Source organism: Talpa europaea (assembly GCF_964194135.1).
Source record: "Talpa europaea genome assembly, chromosome: 11".
NCBI lineage: Eukaryota > Metazoa > Chordata > Mammalia > Eulipotyphla > Talpidae > Talpa > Talpa europaea.
In genome coordinates, this window is record NC_140078.1 from 34,402,890 (window position 1) to 34,424,488 (window position 21,599).

A 21,599-nucleotide genomic window follows, 5' to 3' on the forward strand; every position below is an offset into this window, starting at 1 on the left:
TATCATTTAGTTATCCGTTTGCCACTAGGAAGCTGCATGAGTGCTTCAGGTTCCCTCTGAAACTATTTACCAGAAATAACAAATTGAGATCTTTAAATTTTAGTTGGAGCAAACATTGGAATTTTTGTGGTCTGATGTGTGTAATGGGGTAATTTATTCATTTGCTTTTCTAGCCATATTATATTATTCCCTTAGTCCAAACTAGTTAAGGTATGGCTTCTCATAATAACATGGAAACAACTATTTTTCACTGCACAGAGTGAGCACTCAAAGCCATTAATTTCATAGATTCCTTAATTTGCCTTCCCCCCCAGTTTTTTTTTAGCCCTAGTGGCTGAAGTGTGTGTTAACCTAGGTTTTAGGATGTAAACAGGAGATACAAGACATCCAATGGACTTTTCAAGATGGCCCTGAAAGAAAAGAGGGAAATCCTTGTCCCTTCTAAAGTTGAAGTCAAAGCTAAAACAAAGACAAAGCTGGGCAGAAAGACACCCACAAACACACCAAAAAGATCTATTCATCACCTAACAGGCTCAAGATACTGGCTCTGAGTGTAGTCCAAATATTCTTGGGAAACCATCCCCAGGAGAAACAAACTTGACCACTGTGCCATCATCAAGTTCCCCCTGATCACCAAGTCAACCGTGAAGAAGAAAGGAGACAGTATACTTGTGTTCATTGTGGATGCAAGGTAAACAAGCTCTGATCAAATATGCTGTGAAGAAGCCCTGGACACTGACGTGGCTAAAGTCAACACCCAGATTAGATGTGGTGGAGAGAAGAAGGCATATGTTCAACTGTGTAGGGGCAGAAATGGGCCACTGAGTAGGTTTTCTGATCCAGCAGACTGGGTAAAGGAGGAGAGAGTCCTGGAGCCCTTCAGTGGCTTTTGTAGGCTTTTATTGTGATTTACTGGGTACATGGCAGGTAGGGGTGCTGGGGGGCCGAGAGGCTGGCAGGCCTCCCAGCCCCCAGCAAGTCTTCACTCCGGGCTCGCCGACCTTCTCTCACGTTCTCTCTGCTCTTCTCATGGCTCTGCTTCTCTCTTGGCTTCTCTGCTCCTGCTGCTTCTCTTCTCTCAGCTTCTGCTGGCGTCCCCGCGACACCACCCCTAAAAAGCGCAATTTTAGCACAGGTGAATCCTGTCTACATAGGCCCACACGCTATTCCAGGTGCCCGCCATCAGGCATGCATTCAGGACCGTAGATCTGTTGTCTGTCCTAATGGCGGAGGGCAGAAAAGCCTGATACTTTTTACCTTACCCTACAAACTGCTTCCTGACTACAATGCTTTGGATGATACCAACAAAATCGGGACCAACTGTCTAGTTCTAAATACAAGTATTTTTACCATAAAATAAAAGGCAAAACACCCAATGAATTTGGCATTTTCTAGCTTTGTAAAGCTTAGTCTGAATGACTGTTTTACTAACTGTAATCTTTCAAGGCATGAGCATAAGCACTATGGTGAGGAGAGGGGTCTTGGTGAAACTTAGTGTGATTGCAAGCTTTCCTTGATAATTTTAGTGATCCCAAGTAGAAATAGTTTGGTTGAGTGTGGTTGCCAAAGTGGTGACTGTCCCTATTATGAATTGGATTCTCATCAGTATCCATTTCTTTTCTCCACAGTTAACAAAAGGAGCAGAGAAAGGGTATAAATACAAGGTGTCACTTTGTGGCCCTGTTAAACCTAAGTGGCCTGTTCAGCCACCATTTTTGTTAACTATGGTTCTGCTTTCCTATACAAGGTCAGAACTGCCCAGTCAGTTACAGGAGCCCAACCCTACAAGGCAGTCTTTCAAATCAAGAGCCAAAAGATTGATCACCCTGGGAAGGGTATGCTTAATGAGGTGTGACCAAGAATGCCTGGGGGTGGGGGGGGTGGGGCTCTTGACTGATAAGGGACCCCAGAAGACGCTGATCAGTGGAATGCCTTGATAAGATTGAAATCATGGCTGGGGAATTAGGGCTTGGTTTCAATCTCAATACTGAATCATCAAGCAGATGAGAAGCACCTGGGGAGCAGACTCACCACCCCTGAGACTGTAGATGACATAGCACATTTTCTAGTTTCATCCCACGCTTTTCTCTTTGTTCTCCTTCCCCACACAATTGGTGCTATATGATTATTCTAAGAATAAAAAGGATGTTGCTCTTTCAGCAACATCCAGCATTGTGCAGCTTGCTCCGTAACAACTCCTGTTTGTCTGTGCAGTGTTGTCAACACAGCTTCACTTGGGATGCAAAATTTAGTACAGTGTTTAAAGGTGATTAGGAAGGAAGGTAGCCAGATGCCGAAACAGGATTTGAGATGTTTGGGCAAGGGACTGAAATTGACTTCACTGAGATGATGTGTTATTGGCAATGAAGTTAAATGAGTATCATTCAACTACTTGCAATATAGAGATGATCAAATGACTGTAAACCTCCCACCCCTTTTTTTGATTTATTTCTGAGTACCAGAGAGATGAGTGAGAAAGGAATGATTGTCATAGGGAACTGTGTAATTAATTGGCTTCTGGGAGTCAGAGGGAAAGGAGATACTGACATTCTACAGTAACAGGTTCTTCCAAACTTTTTAAGAAACTTTGCATTATGTGACCATCTATTTGAAGTTTAGCTGAGCATTTCACATACAATTAACGCCTTGTCTTCAGTTCCTTTTTAGACGATGGCAACATACCTGGAGTTCATTCAGCAGAATGAAGAACGGGATGGCGTGCGATTTAGTTGGAATGTGTGGCCTTCCAGCCGACTGGAGGCTACAAGAATGGTGGTTCCCCTGGCTTGTCTCCTTACTCCTTTAAAGGAACGTCCAGATCTGCCTCCTGTGCAGTATGAACCTGTGCTTTGCAGCAGGCCAACGTGCAAAGCCATTCTCAATCCACTTTGGTATGAATTCTTTTAAAAACTTGTAAAAAAGATGAATATAGTAAATTATGACTTTTACGTGGTTTTCATTAAAGTGATTCATTTTGGCCAAGTTGCCACATGAGTAGGAGATAGTGGGATTCTTAGGTGATGAATGCTTGTATCATTCACCTTGGCCTGATATTCTAGATTAAATGAAAAGTTATGGGAATGAAATAGAGATGGAGGGAAAGGATTTGCAATGTACCTTTTCTTTTTTTTTGGGGGGGGGGGGAGCTGAACTTCAGTTTGCTTTTGGTTAACCAGGCAGTTTTTAAGGCATTACCGCACCCAAATCCTAAAGCTTTAGACAGTTTTCTCCTTCATACCTGGTAAGGTGATGCTTTGTGACAGGAAGAAGTAATTGGCAGAAAGAATGTTAACTCTTTGTAAGTGTAATTTTTTTGGTCCTGAGATAGTGCCCTATGGCATTCCTCTTAGATATGGACACTATTTGAAAGAATTTTTGAATAGGTGAAGTGTCATAAATACTCTTTTTTTTTTTTTTTTTTTTTTTTTTTTATTAGTATCTTTTATTTATTTATTTATTTATTTTAACAGAGGCATGCTTTATTTATTTGTTTGCTGGTTTGTTTGTTTGTTTTGTTTATACATGCACTGGGTACAGTCAGAAGCACGGGAGGGAGGGTGAGAGAATTCACCAGAGCCAGAGCGGGGAGCAGAGCAGGCAGAAGGACCGAAGTACACTGCTGAGGGGAGCAGCGGGCGGCAGGAGGGGTCTGCGCGCCATGTGGGACCCTCCTCCGGTGGCCGGGGAGCAGCCGGGGATCGAACCGGCGCCGCAGAGGCCGCGCGCAGTTTCGCAACCCAGCGCTCAACTGCTGCGCCACCGGGGAGGCCCAAATACTCTTTAAAAGAAATTTTTTTATGAGGGAACATTTTTTACTTCATTTCCATTGCTTTTCATGTACCCATCTACTTGATGCTGTCGCTCTTTTAAAATGTCAGCTACTCATTGTTCATTTTCTAAATGTAGAAGAGGGGGGAACAATTGGAGGACTATATTGAAATTGTCCTTCTGGGAAGGACACTTCTGGGAAGTATATCAAGCCAAATGCATGCCTCCTTAACTTTTTTTTTTTTTAAGGAAATGTTTCAAGGGTAGATTTTTTTTTTTTAAGATTTATTTTTATTTATGCATACAAGAGCTGGGGTACAGGCCAGAGGTGCGATGGGTGAGAGAATTCACCAGAGACAGAGTGGGGAACAGAACAGGCAGATTGACCAAAGTACACTGCTAAGGGGAGCAGTAGGCGAATCAGGAGAGATCTGCTGCGCCATGTGAGTTGTTCCCTGGTCAGGGATTGAACTCATGCTGCAGTGGCTGCCGACAGCTTCATAGGTTGCGTCTTAACCCCTTGAGCCACCAGGGAGGCCCCTAGATTTTTTTTTTAAAGATTTATTTATACAAGAACTGGGGTACAGTCAGAGGCGTGGGGGTGGTGGTGGTGAGAAAATTCACCAGAGACAGAGTGGGGAGCAGATCAGGCAGATGGACTGAAGACACTGCTGAGGGGAGCAGCGGGCAAGATAGGAGAGGTCTGCCGTACCATTTGGGTTCCTCCCTGGCCGGCTGGGAATCAAACCTGTGCTGCAGAGGCTGTGGACAGCTTCAAGCGTGGCGCTCAACCCGCTGCGCCACCGGGAAGGCCCCTCCTTAACTTTTTTCGCATGGATTAAATGTGGTCAACATCTGGGAAGTTTTTCCTGTGTGTGAAATGTACTTTTAGTGTTGAAATTTAGTAGCCTCACAGTTTATAATCTACAGTTTATAGAAATCTACAGTTTATAGAAACAATGAAATTTTGAATATTAATCTAGGAAGTCAGAAAACAAAAAAAAGGATTTTCTTCATCGCCACTGTTTGAAGGAAATTTTTGGTATACTTAACAGGCAGAACTAAAACTGCAGTGAATATTTTGTCTACATTTACCCATTTATGCATCAGCACAGAAACACATCTGTGTGATACACTGAACTTAAAGGTTAACCTGAAGGCTTTCTACCTTTTTTTAAAAAGATTTATTTATTTATGTATATAAGAACTGTGGTACAGGCCAAAGGTGTGGGGGGTAAGAGGATTCACCAGAGACAGAGTGGGGAACAGAACAGGCAGATGTACTGAAATACAATGCTGAGGGGAGCAGTGGGAGAGATAGGAGAGGCCTGTTGCGCCATGTGGGAATATCCCTGGCCGGCCAGGGCTCAAACTCATGCTGCAGTGGCTGCCAATAGCTTTATAGTACTATGCTTAACCCCTTGCGCCATCAGGGAGGACAGGCTTTCTACTTTAAAAGTGAAAATGATACCTAGTTGTAATACTTATTTTTCTCACAGTCAGGTTGATTATCGAGCAAAACTTTGGGCCTGTAACTTCTGTTTCCAAAGAAATCAGGTAAGTGAATTATTTTAAAATGTATTTTTTATGTTTCATTTTAGTTTGCTCTAAAAAAAATTTAAGTGAAGCTGAATTTGTATGTGCCGTGGCAAGTCAGCAGTTCTTGCTGAACTCAAGGTAAGCATGACATTCGACATTGGGTGTTAGTGAATTTTCTGTTGAATAGTATCTCAGTTTCATTATTTTGTCCTTATTTGCTGACGAAGGGACATAGAATTCCCATTTTTAAAATAAGTTCTCTGTAGGCAGTGAATATATTACCTTCAGAAAACAGGGTGTATTTCTAACTGGATAGTGCATGTTACTGAATTTTCATTTTCTGGTCTTTTTATTTTCTAGGATCAAGTATCAAAGTTGAACTTCATTTGATTTAAAAGTTTTTAAATAGGTGGACTTCATGGTATATAAAGTACACTCACTAACACTGCTAGAAAAAAATTGTGACCAACATGATGTACAATGCTCTAGCAGATCTTAAGAAATTAATGCATGCATTTATTCTTATATTTGGCCATAACTACAAGTAATAACTCCAGTCTAAAATATAGCGCACATTAGTTCAGTGATGAAGAGATCACTATGCATTTGATTCCTCACCATAGACTTGGAAAGTATAGGCAGATTTCAAAGTTCATCTCCATGAGAAATTTGGAAATATGAACCAATCTTAAAAACATTTCTGTACCGGGCCTCCCCGGTCGGGCAGCGGTTGAGCTCTGGGTTATAAAGCTGTCCGCAGCCTCTGCAGCACGGGTTCGATCCCTGGCTGCTCCCCAGCCACCGGAGGAGGGTCCCACATGGCGCGCAGACCTCTCCTGCCGCCCGCTGCTCCCCTCAGCAGTGTGCTTCGGTCCTTCTGCCTGCTCTGCTCCCCGCTCTGGCTCTGGTGAATTCTCTCACCTTCCCACGCTTCTGACTGTACCCAGTGCTTGTATAAATAAATAAATCTTAAAAAAAAAAGCAAAAAAACCCACATTTCTGTGCCCTGTTGCATTTAGAATTGATGGCTGTGTTTAATACAATTTGTCATGAAAATTCTAACACATCAAAAGACTTTTGTTGATGGATTAAAAAGACAGCCCATAGAATGGACAAAGATACTTGCAAATCATATACTTAGTAAGTGATAAATATTCAGAATATATAGAATACTTCTAATACTCAACAACAACAACAAAAAGCACAACCCAATTCAAAAATGGGGAAAGGATTTGAATAGATATTTCTCCAAAGATTTTCACGTGGCCAGTAAGCACATGGAAAATGCTCAACATCAGTCATTAGTGATGTTTACCAAGTGACCTAGCAATCCCACTTCTGGGTATATGCTCAAAAAATTCATTCACACTAATAAGTGATGCTATTTTGGTGCATACCAGAATGTACTGAATAGTGCATCATAATATTGCTAGCTTGAACAAGTTAACCTTAGTGTGAAACTGAAAGACAAGCTGCCTGTGTTCAATCCCAGCTCAACTATTTCCTGGCTATGCAACCTTGTAGTATATTATTCTGAGCTGCATCATTTTGTATAATCAATAGATAGTGATAAAATCGGGAATAAATTAACTGTTTCTATATGTGTTACTTTAAAATGAGTCTTACTCAGGTTTATCTTGCTAACTTATGGAACATAATGGTGGGTCTGATATAACTCTCCTACCACTTTATAAATAATATTGAAAGCAAGATCTTGAAAGATGTCTTGTGTTCATAGCAGCATGTTTCACAAGTTAAAATGTGCAAGTGACCAAAATAAGCTAGTCACAAAGACAAATCCAGTATGCTTCCATTTTCAGAGGTACTTGGGTAGTCAGATTCATAGTCAGAAATTGGAATGTGGTTTCCAGGGGCTGGGAGATAATGCGGAGTTATTTAATAGGTTCATGTTTTAGTTTTGCAAGAATGAAAGAATTGTGTAGATGCATTGTTAGATAGTTGCAAAACATTTTGGTGCATTTAAAACCACCGAACTGTACACTGAAAAAAGAAGATTTAGATGGTAAAGTTTATATGTATTTTACCACAATAAAAAAATTGGAGAAACAAATCAGTCAATGAGCTCTGAATTTGAAGTGTTTGCTGAGAATTAAAATGTATATGCCATTGTTAAGTACAAAAAGCAGGTTGCAAAATTGTACATATCTTAGCTCCGCTTAAGTGGAAGAAATCTGGGAGGAAACATGCCAAGATGTTGACAATAACTACCTTTAGGTGAGACGACTGTAAGGATTTTTTTCTTCCCGTTTTCTTATATTTTCCAATTTTTCTACAATGATCATATATCAGCAACTAAAATAATAAAGCCAAATAAAAACCTTAATTGTCTTCGTAGAGGATTTATTAAATAGGTAAAAGCTTTTGCTTTCCAGGACAACTTCAGGAAAGGGTTTTAAATATTGTGTTTTTTAATCATTTCAAAACTACAGTGTAACTCAAAATTGCATTTAAAAAGGTTGTAACATTTTGTAAATATAAGGCAAGGTTAAAAATTTTAAATTCTGCTTTTTGTATTTAATAGCATTGTTCTTTGTGTTTTCTTCAGTTTCCTCCAGCTTATGCAGGCATATCTGAGGTGAATCAGCCTGCTGAATTGATGCCCCAGTTTTCTACAATTGAGTACATGATACAGGTAACTTGTTATACATTTTTTTTTGAAGATTTATTTATTTATGCATAAAAGAACTGAGGTTCAGGCCAGAGATGCGGGGGGTGAGAGGATCTACCAGAGACAGAGTGGGGAACAGAATAGGCAGACTGACTGAAATATACTGTTGAGGGGAGCAGCAAGGGAAGCAGGAGAGGTCTGCTGCGCCATGTAGGTGTCTCCCTGGCTGGGGATCGAACTTGTGCTGCAGTGGCTGCAGTTAGCTTCACAGCTGTGTCTTAACCCCTTGCGCCACCAGGGAGGACTTGTTATACATTTTATAAGCACTGTTAAGTTTTGAGTTTTCTTAAAATACTTTGTTTTCTGTGTCTCTAATTTGTCTGGGCAATTTAAAGATGTGACTGCAGCAGAATCCTAGGTATTATTTTATGATAATATTTACTTATGGCAGTTTTTTCAGAGCCTGAGAGAAGGCTATAAAAAAGATAGCACTAATTCATTTCCAAATCTGTCTTCCACAGCCTTCCCTGCCTTATTTGAGGTACTCCTATCTCCTAGGTGTTCAACTTCAAAACCTTAGGTTCACCTTTGATTTGTGTCTGTATTTCACATCTAATCCACTAGGAAATCCCATTTGGTCTGTATTCACATTTTATCTAGAAAACAACCACGTCTTTCTCCCCATTGGGCTTGTCAACCTTTCTTTTCACTTGAATTTACTGGGGCAGTTATTTATGCAAGAGCTGGAATGTAGGCCAGAAGTTTGGGGGGCAGTGAAAGGTTTTACTAGAGACAGTAGGGAGCAGAACAGCTGGATTGAATGAAATACACTGTTGAGGGGAGCAATGGACTAGACAGGCGAGGTCTGCTGCACCATGTGGGTTAACTCCCTGACAGGCCAGGGATCCAACTCATACTTCAGTGGCTGCTCATAGCTTGATAGTGCTGAGACTTAACTCCTTGCACCACTTGGGAGGCCCCCGAATATAACTTTTTAAAAACATGTCATGTTACTTCTTTGTTCGGAAACTTCCAATGGTGGAAATGACTGCAGAGCTCCTTGAACTTGCTCTATATTACCACTTTGACTCAGCCTTTATTAATATCCTTATTCAGCCAATTGGGTCTCCTTGACTTTCCTCAAGTGGAAACACTCCTGCCTGTGGGCCTTTGTTCCAGCTTTTCTCGGACTGAAACTCTCTCCCCTGTGTCTGTGTTAACCTCTTCCTTTTACTCCAGGTTTTTGCTCAGATGTTACTTTCTTAATGAGACTGCCCCTATCTTCCTGCCATTTGCAGACTTCCTTACCTTCTATTTTCTAGAAAGCTAACTCTTGAAGCAAGCAGGGATCTTTGTTCTTTAGGTTTGCTGATATATCTCAGGACCTGGAACAATATCTGACTTACGGAAGGAATTCAAACAATGTAGAATAAGTTTTTGGAGACAAATAATTCTATTTATTTATTTAATATATTTTTTACATCATTTTTCATTTTTGTACGATATATGTATTTTCATCTTGGTTACAGTCCCCGTAAAATTCCCACCTCCCTTGTTTTGATCCTACTCCCTTCTACCCCCGTGTAGTGTGTCTCTGGTTTATAGTTGCTTGTTGGTTTTTTGATTTTTACTTTATTATAATTAGTCTTTTCCTGATCCCTTATTTAGATTTTCTAAATTACTGCTATGAGTGAGACCATCCAGTATTTTTCTTTTTTTTTTTCTGGCTTATTTTGCTGAGTATGATCCCTTCCAGTTCCTTCCATGTTGCTGCAAATGGCATGAGTTTATCTTTTTTAATTGCTGAGTAATATTCCGTTGTGTATATGTATCACATCTTCTTGATCCAGTCATCTATTTTTGGGCATTTGGGTTGTTTCCATAGCTTACCTGTTGTAAGTTGTGCTGCAATAAACATAGGGGTGCATGTGCCCTTTTGAAGTAATGTTTTTGTGTCCTTTGGGTAAATACCTAGGAGTGGAATTGCTGGAGCATAAGGAAGCTCCATTTTTACCAGATTGAGGAACCTCCACACAGCTTTCCATAGTGGTTGGACCAGTTTGCACTCCCACCAGCAGTGCAGGAGAATTCCTTTTTCTCTACATCCTCGCCAACATTTTGTTGTTGCTAGTTTTTTTAATATGTGCCATTCTCACTGGTATAAGATGGTCTCATTGTAGTTTTGATTTGCATTTCCCTGGACAAATAATTCTTACATTTAGTTTGTTGTAATGGACCTGTCATTTAATGAAAAGTAAATAGAGGTTTGCCTATATGGCCTTATTCCCTGGCATTAAATATTAATGAAGACTTGTTATTTACATATCTGCTTAGCTTTAAAAATAACTTGTTAATGCTCTTTGTATATTGATCACTATGCCATTTTTCTTTGCACAAAGCGAGGTGCTCAGTTCCCTCTGATCTTCCTTTATGTGATCGACATATGCCTGGAAGAAGATGACCTTCAAGCACTCAAAGAATCCCTCCAAATGTCCCTTAGTCTCCTTCCTCCAAATGCTCTGGTGGGTTTGATCACATTTGGGAGGATGGTGCAAGTTCATGAACTCAGCTGTGAAGGAATCTCCAAAAGTTATGTCTTCCGAGGGACCAAGGATTTAACTGCAAAACAAATACAGGTTTGTACCCAACCAGGACTAGAAAATTTCTTAAAAAAATTAGTCATTCATTTTTACTATTAGAGGAATGTGTCTTGTTTTGTTTTGTTTTTAGGATATGCTGGGCCTGACCAAAACTGCCATGCCCATGCAGCAAGCCAGGCCCACTCAGCCACAGGAGCACCCTTTTGCTTCAAGCAGGTGAGCCACCAAAAGATTGCTGCATAGACAGTAGCGGGCATGCAGGGCAGTCCACTGGAGTCAGCGGAGAAAATGTTAAAGACTTCTATTTCCTCATTTTTAGATTTAAAAAAAATAGATGATTAAGCCTAACTAGTATTTAATGTTTGATAATATATGTAACCAAATCAGTATATATTTAGAATTTATAGCAGATTATATAAACACACACTTATATTTGGCAATTTTGCTCAGAATGTTTTTCCTGTTAATGTTATATCATCACAAAGGTTTAAAGAGCACTGTATACAGCCAATTCCCTCCTTGTAAACACTCATAGTCCTTTTTATTTCATAAGTTAAGCTAGGAAATGGAAGTGAATTTTTTTGGGCTATGACAAACCAACCTGAGACCAGCACTTAACTTCACTCAGCCCAGTGAGTGTGTTTGGCTGCCCTGGGCAGGATTAATAACAAACATCATAAAATGCTTTATAAAATGCTGGGGCAATCTCTCACTCTCACTCACTGGAATGACACCAGTGTGCCTCTCTTTATTATTTCCAAGGCTTAAGAGACACACAAACTGAATCTTTAGAATGATGAGGGTTGTTCTCCTAAATGAACCTTTTTTTTTTTTTTTTGTGGGACCCTCGCTGGCGGCCGGGGAATGAACCTGCGCTGCAGAGGCTCCAGGCAGCCTTGCAGCCCAGCGCTCTACTGCTGCGCCATCAGGGGAGGCCCCCCTAAATGAACCTTTTATGGACTGAATTTATGTTAGGCATGTGTTTAGTGTTTCTTTTTTTTTTTAGAGGCATGTTTATTTATTTATTTGTTTGTTTGTTTGTTTATACATGCACTGGGTACAGTCAGAAGCGCGGGAGGGTGAGATAGTGTTTCTTTATTGCGTAAAATTTAACTGAACTGGTCTCTTTAAATTCACTTTTCTTCCCATGCAATATATAAACATAGCTATATACTAGGCTTTTAAATTATATTCTTGAATAAAACTTCTTTGAGTTGTTAGAAACAACTTGGAAAATTTGCAAGTGTATTCTGAATAATTATTTTGAAGAACAATAACTATATTTCATCTTGGGCTGAAAACCAGAGTACTTTAGTAAGCCGGGATTAATGAGTCTCTTTAAAATCATGCAGATTTCTGCAGCCTGTTCACAAGATTGACATGAACCTCACTGACCTTCTTGGGGAGCTGCAGAGGGACCCATGGCCTGTAACTCAGGGGAAGAGACCATTGCGATCCACTGGTGTTGCTTTGTCCATTGCTGTTGGCTTGTTGGAGGTAACTTAGAATATACTGTGACCTCTCAAACCATGCAAGCTTGCTTTCAGAAGTTGTGTGTGATGGCTTGTTTGAAAAGTATTTGCGACCTAAGTCAACTGACTCCATTAATATACCTGAAAGTGCCTTAGTCATTTATTGTTACTATCCACATTGAAGGAACCCCTTGCTATTTCAAAATAAGCCAAAAGTTTTCATGAGAAACACAAGTCCATTAGGGTAGTAGAAAAAGTTCTTATGAGATATACAACTCCTTTCAGGCAGAGGAAATTAAATTAATAAATTAAGTAAATTAAAAGAAGTGTACATAATGTTCAGGCCGTAGGAAATAAGGATGCTTCTCTGCATTGTCAGTTTCATTATTCCACATTCCCATCAATATTCAGACGAGCTAAAGAGAACTCGCATTTGGAGTATGGCTTTAGGCAAATGGCAATGGAAACATGCTTGGAGTGATGTTGTTTGCTTCTAAAATGCTGCCTTTTGCTATTTTAGGGTACCTTTCCAAATACAGGAGCCAGGATTATGTTGTTTACCGGGGGTCCCCCTACCCAAGGGCCTGGCATGGTGGTTGGAGATGAATTAAAGGTTCCTATTCGTTCCTGGCATGATATTGAGAAAGACAATGCACGTTTCATGAAAAAGGCAACCAAGGTAGGTACTCCTGCATGCCAGCTGTAGTTGTGGTAACCCAGGGCTAGACTTTGGCCACTCTGGAGTGACAGCTACTTTGCTGAGACCATTGTTTATGGTCAGCAAGATGCTCATGCTGACACAACCTTGCAGATCTTGGCTGCCGTTAAGTTGTTGCCCCGGCCCCAAGACCTTGGTTAGAGTAGGTGGCCTTAAAATCGTCCGAATTTGTTTTGAGATTGAAAACTAAATTCCATTTGTATGTTTTAAAGAAAAGGCTCTCCATATTCCTATATTTGATTGTATGCCTTTGTTGTGGGAGGCATACCTAGTGAATAATGTTATTGTTTTATGAAGTAGTTTCTCTCTCTTTACAGCACTATGAGATGCTTGCTAATCGAGCTGCTACTAATGGTCACTGCATTGATATTTATGCTTGTGCCTTGGATCAAACTGGACTTTTGGAGATGAAGTGTTGTACAAATCTGACTGGGTATGTTGACGGCTAACATCCGAGAAAAGTGAGAGTTCATTCTAAGGAAAGAGAAATGAATGTGATAGAACCATCAGAATGGGCAAGGCCTGCTTTGATAAACTTTAAGATAGCTCTGGCCTGGGGAGAGTGTGTGACATCTTGGAAGAAAAAGTAGTGATTAGCAGCAAATCCCAAGGGCTCACTTGGATCAGTCACGTCAGAGTGATTTAATTTCTTCCTTAGAGTTGTTACAGAGACTAGGGCAGAGAACAAATCGTCATGGAGTATGTTGCCTTCAGCAAGGCACTTCCCTGTATATGGGGGGAAAATAGGGTCCCCTAACACAATTAGAGTAGCCCGGTTAGGAGATCTTCATTTACCTTAGTGATCTTACTTCCTGACTAACATGAGCACATTTTCAGCCTGGAGGGTGCTTTGCGGAGCAAACTAACTGTGAGTCTAAGTCCTTATCCTGTGCTCAGGTCACAGGGAAGAGCCATGGTTCTCCTAGTGCATTGGTGCCTGGTCAGAACCTCCAGGGCTCATAGGCACTGATTAGATACACATCTTTGGGCCTCACCACAGTTCTCCCTCAGAAACTTTGGGGGTGTAGCCCAGCAGTCAATTTTTTTAAAAGATTTATTTAATGCATCCAAGAACTGGAGTGTAGGCCAGAGGTTCCAGGAGGTGGAGGGGAGAGAGAGGACTCACCAGAGACAGAGTGGGGAGCAAAACAGGCAGATCTACTGAAATACACTGCTGAGGGGAGCAGCAGGTGAGACAAGAGGTCTGCTGCGCCATGTGGGTTAGCTCCCTGATTGGGAATGGAACTTGTGCCGCAGTGGCTGCTGATAGCTTGATAGTGCTGAGACTTAACCCCTTGCACTACCAGGGAGGGCCCCCAGCAATCAATTTTAACAAGTTCCCAGGGTAATTTGGTGTACATGAAAGGGTGAAAACTGCTGATGGGCAGCACTGCTCTGAATCACCCTGGGAACTTAAAAACAACTCTTGCTAGGGTCTTGTCCAACCCAGAGACTCTGATTTAATTAGCATAGGGTGTTGCACAGACATCTACATTTTTAAACTTCCTCAAGTAGAGTTCTGTTAGATTTTTTTTGTTGTTGTTGAGGTAGCATTTGTTTACAACACTATATGATTCAGAGGTACAGGTTCACAACTTTTCAGATATATATCCCCAAGTAGTTTTAATGTGGAACAGAGTTTGAAAACCACTGATGGGGACACTTAGTGCCCAGAGTGAGCCCAGGCAGTGTCAGCCTCACTTGTTAGAAATGTAGCATGTTAAACCTTACCCCAGGCCTACCTAATCAACCTGCATTTGAACCTGCACCCTAAATGATCTGCCTGGACAGAACAGTTTGAGAAACACAGACATACAGCTTGGAGTGGGTTGAGGATTTTGCCTTTCTGATGAGCTTCCAGGTGATACTGCTAGTCCTTACTGCACAAAGGAGGGGAGGGTAGAAGGTAGGACCTGAGTCCCTGAAGCTGTCCTGGAGAGCAGCAGTTGTTAGGCGATCATCCCAAACAACACTGACATAGTCTTATCAGTTTGCCACATTTAATAAGATGAATACCTCCCCGTGTCCTCTAGTAGTTCTTGACTTGGAGTATCCATAGAAAAGCTTCAGTGTGTATGTGAACATCCCCGAGATTGTAGCTTGTGTATATATTTTTCTGTGGTAGGGCATCATCAGATTTTTAGTGATGATCTGGTCATTCGATCAGATTCTTAATGAGGTCTTTGACTTGTGAGTGATTTATTATTTGGGTCATATCACCTGTTACACAGTTAGAGTATCAGGAAAATATCTTAGCTGTGAAATTTAAAAATGAAGATTTAAAGATATTAATTGGTTGCTCAAGGTGAGACAACAGTTTACCACAAAGACAAGGTGATCTTCGGCTGGGTTATAGATGTCAGTTATCTTCAGAGATCACAGTCTTGGTTTCCTTGACACTAGTCATACCAGGTCCAGATTGTATCGTCTTTCTCTTTGAGCATTTCCAGTTTGTTTGTTTGTTTATTTATTTATTTTTAAAGATTGATTGTTTATGCATATAAGAGCTGGGGTACAGGCCAGAGATGTGGGGCAGGGGGTGAGAGGATTCACCAGAGACAGAGTGGGAAACAGAACAGGCAGATTGACAAATACACTGCTGAGGGGAGCAGTGGGTGAGATAGGAGAAGTCTGCCTCGCCATGTGGATTGCTCCCTGGCTGGCCAGGGATTGAACTCATTCCACAGAGGCTGCGGATTGCTTCATGGTGCAGTGCTTAACCCCTTGTGCCACCAGGGAAGCCCCACCAGTTTAAAGGAAGGTAGAGATGCACTGGAGATGTTCAAAGAGAAACAGTAATAGTGGTAAAGAGTAATTGAAACCGGGCCTCCCTGGTGGCACAGCGGGTTGAGTGCAGCGCTGTGAAGTTGTCCACAGCCTCTGCATCACGGGTTCGATCCCGGCTGGCCACGGAGATACCCACGTGGCGCAGCAGACCTCTCCTGTCTCACCTGCTGCTCCCCTCAGCAGTGTATTTCAGTCAGTCTGCCTGCTCTGTTCCCCACTCTGTCTGGTGAATGCTCTCACCCACCCGCACATATGGCCTGTACCCTGGTTCTTGTGTAAATAAATAAGTGTTTTTAAAAAAAAGAGTAATTGGTCCTCCCCGGTGGCGCAGCGGTTGAGCGCTGGGTTGCGAAGCTGCCCGAGGCCTCTGTGGCGCCGGTTCAATCCCCGGCTGCTCCCCGGCCACTGGAGGAGGGTCCCACATGGCGCGCAGACCTCTCCTGCCGCCCGCTGCTCCCCTCAGCAGTGTACTTCGGTCCTTCTGCCTGTTCTGCTCCCCGCTCTGGCTCTGGTGAATTCTCTCACCCTCCCGCGCTTCTGATTGTACCCAGTGCATGTATAAACAAAACAAAACAAAAACAAACAAATAAATAAATGAAAAACATGCCTCTATAAAAAAAAAAAGTAATTGAAATCATGTGACAGGGAGAATGGTTGAAGGATCTGGAAAAGACTATGCTGAAGACAGATCAGGGTGTGAGAACTATATTCAACAATTAAAGGTCTGACCTGAGGAAAAGAAATCAGATTTGTTCTCTATGTGACCAAAAGCTAGAACTAGAACCAGAAACTGCTGGGAAGGAAGATCTTTCTAAATGTTTGTTTATTTTTGTATAGAAGAACTGGGGTGTAGTCCAGAGGTGCAGGGGATGAGAGGATTCACTAAGAAGAGTAGGAGCTGAACAGCTGAATTTACTGAAATACACTGCTGAGGGGAGCAGCAAGAGAGACAGGAGAGGTCTGCTACGCCATATGGGTTAGCTCCCTGGCCAGTGATTGATCTCAGGCCTTAGGGGTAATAGCACTGAGGCTTAACCCCTAGGCCACCAGGGAGGCCTAGAAGATCTTTCTAAATAGCATGAGCATGGGATGGGCCGCTCTGGATGGAGTAAGCTCAGTGTGGTGGTTCTCCAACCTTGCCTAGCCTGACTACTGCAGAGGCAGGTGTGTGCCAGGATTAGGTAGGTGTGAGTGTGACAGAAAACCTGTAACAGGTTTGTTTCTCTCATTGAGTTGGAGAGTCAGGTCTGGTGTCTTCATTTCACTGTCATCAGAGGTTGAGGCTTCTCCTGTGCTGCTCTACTACCCCAACGTGCTAGCTATACTTCAGGGTAGTTCCTGCATATGAGACATGTTAGAGCAGCAGGAAGGAGGAAGGACATCCCCTTCCTATAAGAATGCCTGCAACAAGTCACAAAGGCCACTTCCAAAAGGCACTGACTGCTGAGTCACACGACCACATGCAAGGCACAATGGGAGTCTTTATTCTGGGAAATCAGGTCCCATCACTAAGATAAGACCAGATGTGTTCAGGGCGGTATGGCCGGAGACATCCCATCACTAAGGAAGAGGGGAGGGTGGATCTTTGGGACCAAGTTAGCTTGTCTGTCACTGGAGAAATCAGACACAGATAGCTAGACCAGATGATCTAGTGCTCTTCCTAATTCTAAGATCCTGTTTTATAACCGATGATGAGTGGGCACATAACTTGCATCAAGCTCTGCTAATCTGCCCCAAATACATAAAATGTTGACATTTTGAACACCATTTTATCTAACTTCCCAAAGGGATGAATATAGATATTCACAAGCTAGAAAAAATAATTCATGTAAAGCCAAGGATTCAGTGTTTTAAGGTAGTGAAAAGGATCTCCCACAGGCTTGGGTATTTTCCCATGCCAAAGAAGTGTGAGAGAAATTGGAGATGTTTTCTAAGTAGATAACCCATTAAATCTGTGGGTTTATTGATTGAAGAGCTTTTTGTTTGTTTTTTAAGGTTTTTTTTCCTTTTAAGTTTTTACTTTGAAATAATTACAAATCATAGCAAATTGCAAAAATAATAGAAAAAAGTCTGACAAATGCTTCATCTAGCAATTCCCAGCAGTAGCAGCTTAACGTAAATAGCATATAATATTAAAGCGGGGAAACTGACATTGCACAATACAATTAACTGTCTCATACATGCCTTGGCTTTCACCATGCACTTATTTTGGGGAGGGAGGGTATAATGTATGTATGTATAGTTCTGTGAGATCTTAGCATCTCTATATCATCAACTGTACTGATTAAGATATAGAACTATTTTAGATGTTTTAAAAATAATATCTTTCGTAGTGTAAATGGAACTTACTGTCTTCCATTTAAATTGGTCATTAACACCTTTATGGATATAGTTTCTTTTTCCTTCTTTATTGTTTGTAAATAGCAAGGGAGTAGCTGAATGGCTTTCAGGCATCCTAAATTTTCACTTTTTTTCCCCCTTTCTTAGAGGTCACATGGTGATGGGAGATTCTTTCAACACTTCTCTCTTCAAGCAGACATTCCAAAGAATTTTTAGTAAAGATTTTAATGGAGATTTCCGAATGGCTTTTGGTGCTACCTTGGAAGTAAAGGTACAGTAGATTTCTAATACTGTAATGGAGGAGTGGTATTCTTATTAAATAGATTTGTGGAAGCCTTAGCCTACTAGAGACAGGCATCTAAAGATAGATTTGAAAGTTCCTCACAAAGCATATTCATTCTATCCCTTTGCTTCTCAAGGAGGAGCTGCATATTTATTAATTTTCTGAACAGAGTTGTCTGCTCTCCCGATAGTCCCCTTGAGACAGAGGAGTTAGAAGGGGTGGTGGTCTGAGCACAGAGGCAGCCATACAATGTTGGTGTAGCCAGCTGTTGGCATCTGTCACAGCATGCCCAGAACTTTGGTCTGTACTTAGTGCCTGTCTGTAGACTAGCCAGAGTATTCTAAAGGAGTGCAGCATTGTGAGTGTGGGTTTTGTGTTACCATGTAGGGACCGATAGCCCTATACACTAGTCTTTAAGGAACGGTGAAAACGTTAAAGGAGTTGTTAGAAGAGGTGATTGGAATTACTACTTTGTGAATGGGAGATAATCCTTAAATCGTATCAGTTAAAACTTTATAAACAACATTCCGAAAATTGTGGGGTTTGTTTTTTTTTAAGGTGAAGATAAATGGACTTTGCTAAACTGAATGCAGATTTAAAAATCTTAAATTTGTTAGCCTTGTTGGAGTCTATGTTGGAATTTATGAATTAAGCATTTTTAAAGCAACAGTATGTTCACAGATTAGAAATTTTTAAAGAATACTGTGTTCACTGATTAGAAATTGTAAATAATTATGATTATGTACATGGGATGGAAAGAAAGTATGATATTGTTGGTTGAATTGTTATTTTCTATGTGTGCAATAATTTCAAGGTTGAGAAAGTTGAAAATGCTCCATCTTTGGAACAAAGATAATGCTTTTTCTAAAGCATTTTATTAAAGGTTACTCATTCACAGTGGTTCTGGAAAAAGCTTGTAAGAACATTTGCATGCTATATTTCACATGGGATTTTCTCTTGAGTGCACTGGTAACTCATATTTTTTTCTTTAGCTTTACTTGTGGCTTTCATGAGAGCATGAAATTTTTAATTTTTAATTTTATATGCTCATATAATTCTGTTCTAGACCTCTAGGGAACTGAAGATTGCAGGAGCCATTGGACCTTGTGTATCTCTGAATGTTAAAGGACCTTGCGTGTCAGAAAATGTAAGGAAACTCCTTCATCACTGTCAACTCCTGCATCCCGGGATTGAACACATTAGAAGTTTTAGAGTTGGACAGGAACCTTTGTATTGTCATCCATTAGGATGTTTCTGGTGAGGGGAGAAAGGCTGTAACTCTTACTGATGAACACATCCCTGAGGAATGGTGTCACTTCTGTCTGTCTGTCCATCTTTCTAAAGGGTCAGAGAGGATAAATATCTTCCTCAGGGTCAGAACTGATGTGGAGGATGGAGGAGCTAGAGCCCAGGTCCCCCTGCACCCACTGTCCTTGTTTGGGTCTCTCTGCCAGTGAGTTCTAGGCATTCAATTCCCCAGAAAGGCCTTCCTACAAAGACCTGTTATGTACCTTCCATATGTACATTCAGTAAATGGAGAAACAAACTGGGAGAAAATCTATAATTCTTATAGTCTACACATTTGAATACTTTTTTCCCCCAAGATTTATTTTATTAATTTATGCACACAAGAATTGGGGTGTAGGCCAGAGGTGCAGGTGGTGAGAGGATTCACCAGAGATTGAGTGAGGAGCAGAACAGGCAGATGTATTGAAATACACTGCTGAGGGGAGCAGCAGGTGAGACAGAAGAGGGCTGTTGCGCCATGTGGGAAGCTCCCTGGCCTGCCAGGGATCAAATTCATTCTGCAGTGGCTGCTGATAGCTTCACAATGCTGAGACTTAACCCCTTGTACAACCAGGTAGGCCTGGTTTTGTTTTTAAATGACATTGATTTGTTGAAGATATAATGGTTAGTGTCTTCTAAAATAGTGTTCTATATTATTGGTATGTGATTGTTTCCTCATTATGATGTTTCATTTGTTTCTGTTGTCATGTGTTTCCTGTAAAGAAGGACTAAGGTTTGAAGGTTGTCCAGCCTACTTCCTAAGTAGTATCTGTACTTGGGCTGTTTCATCAGGATCCACTGCTGGGCAGTCATCCTGTGTTACTGGTGCTGAGTTTAAATTGTGAGGTGAAGGTGATGACTACCCATGTCATTCCATTATATTGGCACATTTCCCTTTTGGCATTATCAAGAACAAATCTATAGAGTGAGATTGTAGCATAGTGTGAATGTCATTTGCCAGTAGCCTTTCACCTAATGGTTTTAGAATCCATTGATTGTCCTTACTTGAATCAATGTGTGTTTTGTGACCTTGGTGAGTCTAGGTATTTTATCACCGGAAGCCACTCAATTAATTGATAGAAAGCAGCCTTCATAGGGTCTCTCTGGTGGCACAAGGGTTTAAGTTTCAGCATTATCAAGCTATCGCCAGCCACTGCAACATGAGTTCGATCCCCGGCCAGGGAGCTAACTCACATGGCGCAGCAGACATCTCCTGTCTCACCTGCTGCTCCCCTCAGCAGTGCATTTCAGACAGTCTGCCTGTGCTGATCCCCACTCTGTTTCTGGTGAATATTCTCACCCCTCACATCTCTGGTCTACATCCCAGCTCTTGTATGTCTAAATAAATAAAATAAATCTTTTTTTTAAAAAAGAAAGAAAGCAGCCTTCATACCACTAAAATCTCTGTTCTTCTACCAAGAGTTTATATGTAACTTTTGCATAAAGGAATTGGATTTAAAGTTGTTATTTAATGGCTAACATTTTGTAACTTTTTTGTTCTAAAAATGAAGATGAAAGAAGCGCATAAAATTTTAAAGATTGGCTGATAATTCTTTTTCTTTTCTACTCTTTATTTCTTCCCTAACCCTGATTTGAGTCTTTCTGTTGACTTCAGAATTATGTACCGTGTGTGTGTGTGTGTGTGTGTGTGTGTAGCTATATGTTGGTGATATAATGAAAATTAATGTGTGCTGATATAAAAAAGTTAACTTTAAAATACTGTAAATGTGTTAAACCATATTCTGTTTCATAATTGTACTTTTTTTAGTTAAATTTGATTGAGATAAGTGGCCTACCCTCTGAGTCAATACTTTACATTAGAAGGTAACTGCAGGAGTAGGTTTTTATTTCTGTTTCTTGAAATTCCATTTCTCACCCTTAGGAGCTAGGTGTTGGTGGCACGAGTCAGTGGAAAATCTGTGGCTTGGATCCTACGTCTACACTTGGCATCTACTTTGAAGTAGTTAATCAGGTGAGTTGGATTTCTTCACAAATATTCATGTCATGGTATTGTATTTTTTGAAATGTTACAAACTGCTGGCCTCTGTTTTTTTCCTCCACAGTTGATGTTGCATGGGCTTGTGTTTGACCTAACACCAGACTGGCGTGTTCTCTTTTATTCCTTCTGGGGTTTGGTCAGAGTCAGACAGCATAAGCTTGTCCAATGATAAGGTCA

General features: G+C 41.0%; 1 protein-coding gene across 3 annotated transcripts in view; it reads left to right on the forward strand.

The window, feature by feature from the left end:
• Positions 1 to 2,670: 2,670 nt before the first annotated feature.
• SEC23B (SEC23 homolog B, COPII coat complex component) overlaps positions 2,671 to 21,599 on the forward strand; it is a gene marked incomplete at both ends in the record, with an annotated part of 33,813 nt that continues 14,884 nt past the window's right edge. For 2 of the 3 annotated variants that reach the window (XM_084247471.1, XM_084247473.1), the window contains 11 exons: positions 2,671 to 2,891; positions 5,268 to 5,325; positions 7,874 to 7,960; positions 10,336 to 10,572; positions 10,667 to 10,752; positions 11,889 to 12,033; positions 12,529 to 12,687; positions 13,044 to 13,159; positions 18,001 to 18,124; positions 19,203 to 19,283; positions 21,306 to 21,395. In XM_084247471.1, coding sequence (XP_084103597.1) covers positions 2,671 to 2,891; positions 5,268 to 5,325; positions 7,874 to 7,960; positions 10,336 to 10,572; positions 10,667 to 10,752; positions 11,889 to 12,033; positions 12,529 to 12,687; positions 13,044 to 13,159; positions 18,001 to 18,124; positions 19,203 to 19,283; positions 21,306 to 21,395 — 1,404 coding nt within the window. The remainder of the gene's footprint in view (positions 2,892 to 5,267; positions 5,326 to 7,873; positions 7,961 to 10,335; positions 10,573 to 10,666; positions 10,753 to 11,888; positions 12,034 to 12,528; positions 12,688 to 13,043; positions 13,160 to 18,000; positions 18,125 to 19,202; positions 19,284 to 21,305; positions 21,396 to 21,599) is intronic. The other variant, XM_084247472.1, reaches the window with a different exon arrangement.